The following is a 14,680-nucleotide window of genomic DNA, read 5'->3' as shown; positions in this document are numbered from 1 at the left end:
GTTTGGATGTTGAACTTGGTAATCTAGGATGTTTGCTAGTGTTTGGCGTGGTGTTTCTTGATAAAACAGGTACATACGAGGCTTAGAGTACTAAACATTAGTACTACTAAAGCCGGGACAGAAAAACCGGAGCTAGAAACCTGTTTTTCACCTTTGCAGACTGTCTACACGGGGTCGTGTCGAGCCGACACGCCCCCGTGCCCACCTCCCAGACCTGCTGTTTGTTTAATTTCTATAGATTTTTGCCAGACACGGGGTCGTGTCCAGCCAACACGCTGTAAGTTTTCGATACTGGCACCTGAACACGAGGTCGTGTCTATCCGACACGGGGTCGTGTCCAGAGTACCAGTAACATGAAATTTTGCTTTTTCACACCTTTTTACACATTCAATCAACCTAAAAACTTATTTTTGGGATACATTGAGGACAATGTGCAATTTAAGTGTGGGGGGATGCTAAAACTTTGAATCTTGCAAGTTCTAATTAACAAGCCTTACACAAAACTCTATTGGAACCGCTAATCACCCTAATTTTTTTTCAAAAATTTTCATTGTTTTTACTTGTCTAAGTTTAAGTTGAGAATTTCAAAATTCTAAAAAGGTTATATTTTTACAAATTTACAACCAATAGCGTCGTGATAAAAAGAACCAACATAAGAAAATTATGAAACGGCATGACAAACTTAGTTAAAATTTGATTATATATACTTGATCACATAAAAACCCATTCCCACAAAAGTGAGTTTTGAGCCTTTATTGAGCATATAAATACATATCTTTAAACTAAATGCTCATTTTTCGTTTCTTGTGTGAATAGCCGCTTGGTTCTTACAACTCTAGAACTTGCCACGACAATACATTCCCGGTCCTTATCAACTTAAACCTGAGTAAGTAAATGATGGAGGCATTAGGACTAACCCTTTTTATTTATACACCATTATTTTTTTTACCTCCTACCCAAAATCCCCCTAGTTAACCCCTTTGAGCCTAAACCTTTTCATTTCTTAACCCACTTCAAACACCCTTTTTACCCACCTAAACCCTTTTCCTTTTAAACCCTTTATTTTAGTAACAAAGCTCGGTTTCTCTTATGACTTAAAAAAAAATGATGAGAATGAAGCCAAAGAAATAAACAAACAAGTTTATCAAAAATAACTTTGTTTGAAATGCTTCATCAAAATAAAAAGTTTTGAAAAACATCAAGTCTTACGAAAACCGACGCTTTTTACGCTTTCCGCCCCTTTACTAACCACTAACCCAACCACTCACCTTTAGCCCAAGCCTAACCCTTCACCCAAAAAGTCCTCTTGATATTTACAAAGGACTATAGTTAAAAAGGAGGAGGATTGATTACTTGGCAAGCATGTGGTAGGAGTAAGTTCCATGCCGCTCTCGAGTGATTCACTAAAAATACACCTTCGGCCGAGTGTTGAGTGATCCCCCGTGAGGTATGTGAACTTGTATATAAATAGAATTTTAAAAGGCATGTTATACCTTAATAAGTAATTTATCTTATGAAACGTTTTTAATAAATCATGACGAATAGGATTGTAAATAAATAAAAATAAAACTCAATAATGAATCTTGGAAATCCCGACACTCTATGACAAGCCCAAAACCTTCTCTTCTACCCATTCCATTTGGGAGTGTAAAGCCACATTATAAAGAGTTTTGCTTGAGGACAAGCAAAGATTCAAGTGTGGGGGTATTTGATGTGCACAAAATGCAACATATAAATTACATCAATTGTGGCATAAAACTAACCCCTTTTTAGTACTAATGTTGGAAAAAGTGTGTTTTTGTCTTCCTTTTGTATTTTCAGGATTAAATGAGCTCAAATAAACAAAAGAAGCAAAAAGACAGCTAAATCTAACACAAATACAAGAAAAGGAACAAACGTGGCATGCCTGACCCCCTGACAGCATCTTCCCAAGCAAAACAAGAGAACAGAAGGCTGAACATGCCCTGTGCTCAGTGAGCACGGGGGCGAGCCCAAGTGTCAGCAGAAAAGACAAAGTTGTAGAAGCTTCCATCGCCCACCATGGGGCCGTGCTCAGCGGATACGGGGCCATGGTCAACTATAAGATTCACGAAATCTAGGCAAATCTTGATAGTACAGATATGCTTCTGCACACGGGGTCGTGCTCAACGGACACGGGGGCGTGGTCAACTAATGCAGACAAACTGCAATTAATGAAGAAAGAGAGAAGGATGGACACGGGGCCGTGCCAACGGACACGGGGCCATGCCCGAGCTTCTGTTCAGCCTATAAATAGGAGTGCTTGGTTCACTTGCAACTCATCCCTTGGCACACCACCTCTCTCACACTTCACCCACCACCCACCACCATCACAACACCATCATCCACCACCATCATCCATTGTCCATCATAGAGTGTGTGGGTCGTCTCGGGATCCAAGATTGATCGTAAGAGTTGTTGACAATCAAAGGTCATGTTTGCCTAAGTCTCTTACATCACTTGGTGAAGACAAGTGTTTAGTGTAATACTTTTTATTTTTAATCTTTTCGCACTTTTTATTTGGTTATGTATTAATGACTTTAATAACTAGTTTCTTATGTTGAAGATGATTCTTCCTTATCGTTTGTCCGTGGTGTCTTGGCATTATTTTACTGTCTATATAAAATAAAAGATTTTCACCATTCATATCTCCACGGTCTATATGGAGATATGTTGGCTACCTGGTCAGGGGTTAAGGGAACGGTTTGGTAAGAGTCTTGCCATTGTTCAGTGTATAGATCCTGCAAAGGACCTGGGTCAAATTTAGTAGGACCCCCTTCAATACCCACCGGTATTGGATGGCGGGGGTCCAAACTCTTTGACCCCCTCATAAGTTAAACTACTATTAAAACTTTAACCCGGCTACTTAGGACTGTATCCCTGCTGACTCAGACTACTTAGCCGAGGGTAACGTCGCCTTCAAAAGAGGGGCCTACCACATTATGCATTAATAACTTAATTAATTATCTTTCAATAATCCGACCCTTTAGGATTGTATCCTTGCTGACTCAAACTACTAGGTTGAGGGTAACGTCACCTTCAAAAGAGGGGCCCACTACAATAACTAAGATAATCTCTTAAACAAGTGCAAAAGTGCGAAAATAATCAAAGGTTACACTACACACGAGTCGGATCCAAGTGATTCATCTTGTCTATCTGTTCTTATTTTTACTTTTATTTTCAGCATTTTAGTTAGTTTTATTTTTTTAGTTTAAAACTTTTTTTTCTAACTTTTGATTTGGTTAGACGTAGAGGATAAACCGGTACTAAAAGGTCTTGTGTCCTTGGACGACCTCGGTATCTTACCAACACTATACTACGTCCACGATGGGTGCACTTGCCCATATGTGTGTTTAGTGTTAGTAAATATCGTGTTTTATAAATTTAAAACTTGGCTAAATAGTGTAAAACGGGCTTAAAATATACACCTAATAGATATTACACCTAACGCACATCACCATATATAACCAACACGTTAGTATATGGTAACATCATATATAATTTAATACATATCCTTAACAGGCTATATCACATTCTAGCTAAGTAAGGTATTCCATTGAAACATCCTCTCAATTTTATTTACTCGAGTCCGACATCAATTCCTCGAGGGCCCGGCGTTCCCATACCTGCACTCCATTTATTTCATTCTCAATAGTAACATTGTTAGCGGTATGTAATCTCAAACATATTGAAAACCCACATCTTCACGTATACGTATACCAGTGATCTACAATCATTAGATTACAACACGTGTATACACTTTCATATATCTAAGTACATTCATACGTATCTCATTCATATGCACGTACATACAAGTTCACACGACTTACACACGCTACAGTTCCATATCTACATACATACATACATACAAGTCACATTCACTTATTTGTAGGTTGAGCCTTAACTACAAACATATCAACACAAATCAATGCAATTACAAACAAACATAACCGACTAACTTCCAACAAACATAATGAACATTCAGCAACATAATGAACATCCCATTAACACGATGAACATTCAGCAACATAATGAACATTCCATTAACACGATGAACATTCAGCAACATAATGAACATTCCATTAACACAATGAACATTCAGCAACATAATGAACATTCCATTAACACAATGCACATTCAGCAACATAATGAACATTCCATTAATACAATGAACATTCAGCAACATAATGCACATTCCATTAACACGATGAACATTCAGCATCATAATGCACATTCCATTAACACGATGAACATTCAGCAACATAATGAATATTCCATTATCACAATGAACATTCAGTAACATAATGAACATTCCATTAACACAATGAACATTCAGCAACATAATGCACATTCCATTAACACGATGAACATTCAGCAACATAATGAACATTCCATTAACACGATGAACATTCAGCAACATAATGAACATTCCATTAACACAATGAACATTCAGCAACATAATGAACATTCCATTAACACGATGAACATTCAGCAACATAATGAACATTCCATTAACACAATGAACATTCAGCAACATAATGCACATTCCATTAACATGATGAACATTCAGCAACATAATGCACATTCCATTAACACGATGAACATTCAACAACATAATGCACATTCCATTAACACGATGAAACTATCATCTTAATTTACATTAAGGATAGACGAAGTTCATATGAACTTACCTTGCTACTTACCCTTACCCATAAATTCTTACATGGTTCCCTATATACAACATACCAAACTTCATTTATAAATAAGAAGTGATTCCGGAAATCACTTACCTTAAGTGTCCGTATTCGCATCCGTTTCCTCGCCTCCTTTTGACCCGTTAGCCTTCCATGCTTCCATCCATCTTGACATGATCCCTATACTTTCATGTCATCGCATTCACATTCTTGTTAGCATACATGATTTACATATTAACGATCATATCAAATTCATGTTTCACATTTGACTTTCATCAGTCAATTCCAACAAGCATTAGGCATATTTCCACAAGTCAATCTTTTCAAACTCATATAATTCATCACGTCATCACATATAACACATATGGATATAACACGCATCATATGACTTTCTATAATATTACAATTGTGACAAAAGTCTAACATTGCTACTTATGCACAGTTGACTTTCAGAAAGTCAATGATTTATCATATGAACTTTCGACTTAACCTAATACATCTATGTCATTATATTAGACTATACTAATGACACTATATACATTTCATACTCACGATGCAATAAGCATACAACCACATGATCATCTAGTTATAAGCACACACCAAACATATTCAATTCCGTTCATTCTTGTAACATAATTCTACAACTAACACCATGACCTATGCTTAACAACCCAACATCATTCTAACTTCATCCTGTTCTAATGATCTCATATGCTTCACATTTAGAGTACTCTTACTTATCAATTTTGATTAAGCAATTATTCAAACATGTAGTAAACATCATACCACTCCAACATAGAGTACAATATTCTAATGCATACTTTTACCAAATAACATAGCCAACCAAATCCTACATGAATTCCATCTAAAAATAGATTTTTCATGTTTAGTTATCATCAAATACATCATATCCCCATATTACACGATTTCATCCATTACTTGCATACCATTTCATCTATTAATCTCACCTATGCATTTCATCAAACACTTGGTATACATACCACAATTTATGCATAATGTACAAGCTCCTAATGCATAATCTCCCAAATTCATACAGAATTCATCAAATTTTCTTACTAATTAACAAGTATCATTCAAACATAGGCATTATCATAACAAAATCTCTAGTTCATCCAACTCATTCATATTAAACCATGAACCATCAAAACCCCAAATTTCTTGAACATGGATTCTCACACTAGAACTCCAAATTGAGATGATTAAATCATTATTGACACTAGATTAACGGATTTAATCATGAATCTAACCATCTCATACTTCCAATTGACTCAATTTTTGGTACTTAATCAAGACCCATCAAGAGCACTAACTAAGGAGTTTCAAGAAATCATTTTGGTACCTACTTGATGCTCATAAGATGATGAGTCTTCTTTAAATGATAGATCATTCATGCAATTCCGTTTTCTTCCTTTTCCTTCTTGATTTGCTTCACATAAGAGCTCTCTTCTTCACACATTTTTGTGTGTAAAATGTCGACATATGCACCCCCCACAAACATAATATGCAGAATTTTTATAAAGTTTGCTCATTAGTTACTTTTGATTCTTCCAATTTGCCATACCTTCACAATTTCCACCAAGTTCATTTCTTACTTGTTTTAACTAAATAATTTAACTAGGTTAAATAACCTAGTCATTTTATTTCATGGTTTATCATATAGAACATATGGCAAATATTAACATTCAAGTTTTGGGGCGTTACACATATGACGAAGGTAAACATTCGAGTTTTGGGGTGTTACAAGTTATCTTATAAAAAGTAAAGCTTTCTAGTCTAAACTCCAAACTTATAATTTAGAGTAAACTGTCAAAATGGTCCTTAAGGTTTGTTCACTTTAAACACTTTAGTTCAAAACTTAAATATTTTGAATTTGAGTCCCTATGGTTTCAATTTTGTTGCCATTTTCATTTAAAATCAAAATCTTGTCAGATTTTTCAATTAATATCCAGTTTTTTTCCTTTTCCTCCATTTTAATGAATGGCAAAATGGCCAGATTTTTTAATTTGTAATAATAAAACATTAAAAACCATTGTTCCCTTCATTAAAAGAGAGGAAAAGGACAAAAAAATCTAAATGTTAATTGAAAAATCTGTCTAGATTTTAATTTTGAATGAAAATAACAACAAAATTGAAACCATAAAGACCTAAATTCATAAAATTTAAGTTTTACACTAAAATAACAAAAGTGATCAAACCTTAATAGTTTACTCAATAATTTATCATTATCCTTCCCTTATCTGTCCTAATATGCTCCTTCCACAAAAACAAATAAAACAATCAACTATAATATTATCCTTCCCTTATCCGTCCCAATATGCTACTTCCACAAACACAAATAAAACAATCAACTTTTATAACACATAAATGATACAAAATTTTATTTAGTTAATATCAAATAAAATAATCAACTATAGGTTCCACAAAAACAGATAAAACAATCAACTATAATAACACATAAATGATACAAAATTTTGTTTAGTTATATCAAATAAAATAATCAACTATAGGATGTGGTTTGGCTACAAGATCTAAATTTCTTAAATAGTGTACAAAGTGATAAAACACCATAATTTCAGCCATAAAACATATTGAAACCTCACAAAAAACACAATGAACATTATTAAAACACAATATTCAAACCCTAACAGCTCATAAACACTTCAAATACACCATCGTAGAAATATGATTCACACCCTAATAGCCCATAAACACATCAAATACACCATCATAGAACTATGAATATAAAACACAACATGATAATTATCATAAAACACAATAATGTAAGTCATTCAACAATCAGGGCCTTATCATCCAAAACACAAAATAAAACCCACACATATGGTGTTTTAGTAATCACCATCATGTTATTTGTGGATTTTAATTATGTTTTATGACTTTTTACACTTTTTAAAAAATTTGGATTTTATAGCCAACTCCTAGCCATAACTATAGTAACACATAAAAAATACAAACAATTATTTAGTTATAGATTATAAATATCTTAGGGTTGACAAATTCTGTCCTACCGTGTTTAACAAGTCTCTGAAGACGCGTATAACACAAGTATTAAATATGAATACAACTTGTGTAACTACTTGATATTTCATGTCTATAACACACTTTTATGTTTTATATACCAAGAAAAAAAAATGATGGATCATAACTTCACAATTTTATTTATTTTTAAAAACATAAGAAATCAAATTGTGTATTTTTTCAGCAAACAGGTCTAGTTATGTCTTATATTTTTTTTTTTGCAAGCCCTCATGTCTTATACACAGATATCTATTTCTGATCTTAAAATATCTTGCTAGCAGTCGCCAAAAATATCATCACAACAACTATTTTACCCTTTCTGACGTGGCACACGCAGATGTTCATGGCACGTGTAAAAGCGACGCCATGTGTGTATTTTTCTCTCTCTCTCTCCATCGCTTCTCTCTCTCTATCTCTCCTCGCCGTGGAACTCTCTCTCCACCGCTCTCTCTCACTCCTCGCCGTGGAACCTTCTCCTCCGCTATGGACGCCAGTCTCCGGCGTCATTCCTCATCTCCGCCGGCGTTACCGGATCTCGCCGCCGTGATCCGCCGTCGCTGCGAGCATGAATCGAGTTCGTCGGAATCGGAGATGTTATCGCACTCGTTTTACGCCGGTGAGAGTTCGGAAGTTAGGTTACATCCGATCGGAAACTCGGCGAAGGTAGATTTCGGGATTTTGTTTATGTTGATTGTATCTGTTTACGTTATCGTATTAGATGAACCTAATTGAACTGATGTGTACCTATATCTGTGATTTGATTTACGTTTTTGTTGTCTCTGGAGTGTTGATTGGAGATTTGGTTTCTTGTTTTGTTGAATGACCTAATTATACAGGAGGATGAAAGTTTTAAGAGTTTGTTGTTAGTATACATGATAGCTTTCAGATTAAATAATTATATTTGGTAATTAGTTTAGATAAGATGAGATTAAGGAGTTTTTGTTGAATTGATAGCCTCATGTATGAGAAGATAAACTGTTGCTTATGTGTAATTAGAAATTGAGAACAAACTGAATGAGTCAGAGGACTTAGGAGATACTTAAAAGATGTTGTTCTAAACTTAGAACTTCTGATTATTTGCCAAAATCTGTTTTAGATCAGAGTTTAATCTTAAACGAATTCATTACGTGTTATCAGCGGGCAGCGACGCCCCTAAAATCACATGAGAAAACTTCTATATTTTTTTATATCTTCTAATTAGATTTGGTAAACGTTGAGTTGGATTTCATCAAATGCTAATGACATTAAGTTTTAGATGTTCTTGTATTCATTTGCTGATTTGAGATCGGCCATCCAGCAAAAGCGACATTATTTTGTTAGCTGTTGAATATCAACATTCTTAAACCGGTAAGTTCAACTTGCTGAACAAGTCACACGTTTTCCGCTTCCTTGTCTGTCAGATTTGCTTATCCTTTGCTACTACTATCTCTTACCTAAAGATACCCTAAAGTCTAAATTGTTGATAAGATTGGCTGATTCTATCTTGAAATACATTATTCTTATTACCACTCTGAACTTGTTTCTATATATGAAAAAGATAGAAAATATCACATAGAGTGTTTGTGTGCAATTGGGGGGTTTTTCTCCTTGTTACACATTTTGAGACCTGGATCTTCAACTTTGCTGAATTACGCTTGTTTCATCAAAGATATATAGGTCAATAAAGGCTATCGTGGGTGATGCACATATCAATTGTTGGTGTAATGTATTTTACCTTGTGGTTTGCGAACACTTTTCTATATCTAGTGAATGTATATTGCATTCTTACTCCTTCAAGCTATATAAATACTACTAATCATCATAAGACCTAGTTCCTTTTAGCTACATCAACATTTTATCGTTTCTCTTGCATAATGCCAATACCAATTTGTAAATCAGCTGTCATTTTGTAACAGACATCATGGACAAATGAGAAGCATGATCAGTATCTTGATCATTTGGAATCATCATTTGTTAAGCAGTTGCACCGGTCTATATTGAAAAACCATCCTAAGAGTGCAGGTAAACAATGTTTTGTGAGAGCAGCCAAAATGCAGGATAACAGCTCCGCGATGAATTTGTACGCACGCGACAAGAATAGCTTTTCCAATGAGGCTGGATTATGTACAGAGCAGACTTTTGAAAGCCATGGCTACTTTGAAGGTGATCATTAATCTTTCATGTTCACTTTTGTGTCCAAAAAGTTTTCATGCATAGAATCGTCATTCATCAACGCTTAACTTTTGTGTCTAACATATCTGCTTGCAACACGTATATGGTAATAACTTGTGTTCTTATTTTAATATTTGATTCATAATCTTGGAAATTTATTCATCTAATGGTGTTTCCTATGTGAGTTTATAACGTTTATTTATAACCGTGAGAACCCATCACCAAGAAACTCACGGGGCCACCAATACCTGCTAACCAATTGGACCTTTGCTAAAAGGATTCATGTGCTTACCACTGCGCCACGCCACCCCTTTGAAGGTTGAGTTTGTAAGTTGATTCATTAGTTGAGGGAATTGCATTTTAGGGTTGTAAAAGACGTGATGATTGCTTGTGAAACGGTTTTTTTGGAATTAACTTATACTTCGTATTTAGGAATTTCCTTTTGAGTAAAATGCCATTTTCGTCCCTAAGGTTTGTTTTTCCGCATCTGGATCCAAAAGGTTTAAAATCTTGCCATTTTCATGCGACTCGTTAACTCCATCCATTTTTTAACGTTAAGTCAAGGGTATTTTTTGCCAATGAAGTAGTGGTGGAGTGGTTGGGGAAAGACTTGGTGTTCCTTGTGACCCAGGTTGGACTCCCACTCTCCCGATTATTTTCTGCAGCATCCAGGTGAAGGGCGAATACGGGTGGCGCCGGTTCGTCTTGAATGGGAGGCGAGGTTTTACCGATTATTCCACTGTCTTGCCTTCGGGTGGATGGAGGTCGGGTTTCCGCGCATCTGGGAGAGCCAAGGGGATGGCGGCAGTCGAGTAGTCGACCTTGGTCAGAGCACCCGGTGTCACGGTGGTTGGCACGTCGCTCCTTACTGTTCAAAAAAAAAGTCAAGGGTATTTTCGTCATTTTACCTATTTGTTAATGTGTATAAGAAAAGTCATAACTAGAAAAGTCAACAGAGGTGTATCTTTATTTCTTAATAGTGTTTTTATTTTAATACAAATGTCAAAAAAGACGGAAATACCCCCATTTAACGGAGAAAAATGGATGGAGTTAACGAGTAAGATGAAAATGACAAAATTTCAAACCTTTTGGATCCGGATGCGGAGAAACAAACTTTTGGATGAAAGTCGCAAAAGTGACCAAACCTTAGGGACGAAAATGGCTTTTTACTCTTTCCTATTTTAAGTTAGATATTGTCATATTGAGCTATGTTTCTTTTGCTAAGTGAATAGAAAGTGCAGTATCTTCAGATAGCTATCGTCAAGAGGAATAGAAAGTCGTTGAAGATTATTATTATTATTATTTTTTTTTTTGAACATGAATCTTGTAACACACCATGTAATTGGAAAGAAAATTTCAAAAGTTCAAGATCATCTTCATAACAACCGAAACTCTATATATGGTACTAAAGTTATTCGCTTTTCCGCCATTCAATGCTTTCATTTTGTGGTCCTCATTTATATAGCATGACAAGAAATTGAGATACGATATGGGTGTCCCATTTACTTTATACAACGAGAAAGAAAACAAATTTTTTATTTTGAAAATGGATATATCCCAGTAATTCTTTTGTTTATTTGCAGAATTCTCGGACCAAAACTTTCCAGATGAAGCTAGCGAGCAGATGTGTGTAACAGCAATGCCAAAGCGGTCAAAGACTATTGTATCATAAGTTTGAAGCAATTTTAAATTCAGGTAACTTCATTTCCCTCGCGTTATTTCATGGTAAAGCAAAATTCGCTAGTCAGCCGTGTCAACTAGCAGGTTATTTTTGTGCTGGTTGAGACGGGTCAGATTGAGTTGGGTTAACTGGGAACACCTTTTTCCAATTTTTCTTTGAGTAAAATGCCATTTTCACCCCTGATGTTTGGTCAGTTTTGCGACTTTTTTCCAAAGCTTTGTTTTTTCGCATCTGGATCCAAATGGTTTGAAATCTTGCTATTTTCATCCAGTTCGTTAACTTCATCCATATTTCTTCGTTAAGTCTGGGGTATTTTCGTCTTTTTTGTTTACTTAAAACTGGCATGTTAGAGATAAGACATAACCCGAATTAACCAGTTTATCTTTTAATGGGTTTTTAAAACATAAACTGAATCGACCCCTTTGTAAGTAAACGGGTCAAAATTGCTGCCTTTATAAAAAAGAAACAGTATAAGCATCATATATGTTTTTCATGTCTTTCTAATTGTCAGATAGCGCCTGCAGGAAGTTCAGCTGTGAATACAAATGCAACAAAATATGGACCCCAAATCGACATCACCAATAGTTTCCTAAAGTGAATTCTTAGATCTCTTTAAAACTTAACTTCAAAGTACATGATTCTATTACGGCAACTAAATATGGACCCGACCCATTGACCCGGCCTTACTGATTCACTCTATAATCTACAAGTGTGAGATTGGAATTCTGGTAGTTAAGCTTTGATGATCAGAATGCATATGAAGTGAGCAGGGGATAGTCTAGAGTCTAGACCAACAGTCTGCTGTATGTAATGATGGTTTTGTAGAAAAAAAAGGTATATAATTATGTTGATAATGGAATATTCTGTTTCGCTGTTGGGTGAGTTTTATGTCTCAATCATCGTATTTGGTTTTGGTTTTGGTTTTTTTAACTGTGAGAATCCGTTACCAGAAAGCTTACGGGACGTTGGAATACCCTGCTAACTGATGAGACCGATGGGTCAAGTAAAACAAAAAAGGATAACTTCTTCAAGGAAAGTTATGTCATAGATCGTATGATAGAATCATCTTTTATGAATATCGAAATATTCTATACAACTTTGGATTGGTTTTTGAAAGATGTCTTTAAAAGTTGTATAAAAATGTAGTTATATTAAGTTTAACTTAAACCCACATCAGTTAACCTTAATTTGAGTTGTCTTGTAAGTTGTACATCTAGTGATTTATTGGGTTCCTTATTGACTTAATAATTCAGACTTTAACTTGTTTAATTACTGTATGGTCAATTCATTACCAAATCTTCCGCTGGTCGTGGTTCTTATGTGTTCGGTTCTTCAACAGTTATCAGCTTTTGGGATGGTCGATCTATAGAGTGATCTTGCGTCAATCTTGTGTTGTAAATACTCGAGTTCAACTTTGGTTTATGGGAGTTGAGTAGCCCCTAAGCTGACCATTAAGTCATTAATTTTCTGTGTGTACTTACTAAACTATAATGTAAATTTAACTTATATTACTTTCTTCGATCCACATCTCTTCGTTACTTAAGTTGTTATTTGTTGAAACGTTAGGTCTCTAAATTAGTTAATCATATTAAGACGTTACATTTACCAATCTTAATTCTTTATTTATAATTTTATATTCTACTGGTTATGCGTTTGGACATCTAAACTTGTCCATGTTGTAATTGTATATATATATATCATGTTATTTATATTATATTTTAAGAAGCATTAGTACTTTCATCCACCGGCGCGTTGCGGCGGCGTCCAAACTTAACATAACTCGAATTTGTACCGTTAAATTTTTGACGCGACTCGTTTCTAAACATTATCTACGTCAAAAATGTATACTAACTGAAAATGCACATAAAAATAAGCACGAAAACATATTATATTGTAGTTGACTTATTACCGAGAAAAATTACGTTGAAACGTAAACCATTGTGGATTCTGCCGAAACGTGCTAAAATAAGCACGTAAGAAATAGTGTTTTTTAAAGTTAAAGAATGGTATCATGCGTTGTTGCGGCGTCGAAACGTAAATTAACTTGAATTTATACCGCTTAATGAAAACGTATGATTTTTAATCTGTAACAAAATTTATGTCAAAACGTAGACCAACCGTAAACGTAGATAAAAAATCACGTATAAGTATGTATTATATTTAACCAAGGAACATGAAAATAAACACGTAAAACTCGAGATGATCAAACTACTTTTACCAAGTTTTTAAAAAACTGAAAAGATGTAAGTGTCAATACAGAAAATTAAAATACAAAAAAAAACAAATTTCTATAATATAACATAACGTGACGCTAGCTATAGTGATCTGGTCACCCTTAAATGTTATTAGTAATTTGCTTGTATAACTTAAACATATCATAATAGGTATTTTATAATGATGAGAAATTAAAACGAAAAAATATAATTTTTTTCGTTGAAAAAGTATAAAAACATATGAAACAGGTATAATGAAAAATGATATATGTTATGGTCTTCGACTGGCTTTTAATATTTTTGGTTTATTTTTCACATATAAGAAATTAGGCATCAAACAATTTGGTTGTAAATATGTAATTAAAAAAAATTACGTCATCCATAAAAAAATGATTAGAATTAATTTTGTAGAGAGATGGCTTTATTCATTGGAATTAATCTGTCTATCTCTTTATCTAAAACCATTTTGTCCTCTCTCTATAGCTCCTGTCAATCAACATCTTTTCTTCCAGTTTATTGTTGGAAATCTACCATTAACACAAAACATAGCCAACGCCGTCACCACCACGGCAAAACCTAACCGCGCTGTCTCCGTTCACCATCCGCCGCCGTCATCCTCAGCCAGAAAGAAAAATCTGATAATGTTATCTTACTATTATTTATTCACTCGACACGTTCACATTGCAAACTTGAGGAGAACCCCGTCTAGCAGATCCATGGTGGTGACCCAGTGACTCCATCCGGCGACTCTACGGTAGACTGACGCATGCCGGAGAATCCCATCTAAGAGCACTAAGGGGTTGCGATGGTCGGTGCTGACGCCGTGGGGATCATGAAAGTAGATATGGGTTCTTGTTCGTGACACA

General features: G+C 34.9%; 1 protein-coding gene across 3 annotated transcripts; it reads left to right on the top strand.

The window, feature by feature from the left end:
- The first annotated feature begins 8,128 nt into the window (after nucleotides 1-8,128).
- On the top strand, nucleotides 8,129-12,512 carry LOC110929633. Of its 3 annotated transcripts, none has more exons than XM_022172790.2 (4): nucleotides 8,129-8,432; nucleotides 9,665-9,911; nucleotides 11,504-11,615; nucleotides 12,117-12,512. In XM_022172790.2, exons 1-3 carry the CDS (start codon nucleotides 8,136-8,138, stop codon nucleotides 11,590-11,592), a joined length of 633 nt encoding a protein of 210 aa, XP_022028482.1. In that variant the 5' UTR covers nucleotides 8,129-8,135; the 3' UTR covers nucleotides 11,593-11,615; nucleotides 12,117-12,512. The 3 variants fall into 3 exon arrangements, with proteins under 3 accessions (XP_022028482.1, XP_022028481.1, XP_022028480.1); XM_022172789.2 differs by having other exon boundaries at nucleotides 8,130-8,432; nucleotides 12,126-12,512; XM_022172788.2 differs by having other exon boundaries at nucleotides 8,130-8,432; nucleotides 12,113-12,512.
- Nucleotides 12,513-14,680: the final 2,168 nt, after the last annotated feature.

This window comes from Helianthus annuus, chromosome 3 (genome assembly GCF_002127325.2).
Source record: "Helianthus annuus cultivar XRQ/B chromosome 3, HanXRQr2.0-SUNRISE, whole genome shotgun sequence".
Classification (NCBI taxonomy): domain Eukaryota; kingdom Viridiplantae; phylum Streptophyta; class Magnoliopsida; order Asterales; family Asteraceae; genus Helianthus; species Helianthus annuus.
This window is presented reverse-complemented; position numbering and strand designations above follow the sequence as displayed.

Bases quoted from the DNA above. Each gene is read 5' to 3' on its own strand.
- LOC110929633 (XM_022172790.2), top strand. From the start codon at position 8,136: ATGTGTGTATTTTTCTCTCTCTCTCTCCATCGCTTCTCTCTCTCTATC. The intron at 8,433-9,664 runs GTAGATTTCGGG...ATTTTGTAACAG, and splicing joins CGATCGGAAACTCGGCGAAG to ACATCATGGACAAATGAGAA. The intron at 9,912-11,503 runs GTGATCATTAAT...GTTTATTTGCAG, and splicing joins AAGCCATGGCTACTTTGAAG to AATTCTCGGACCAAAACTTT.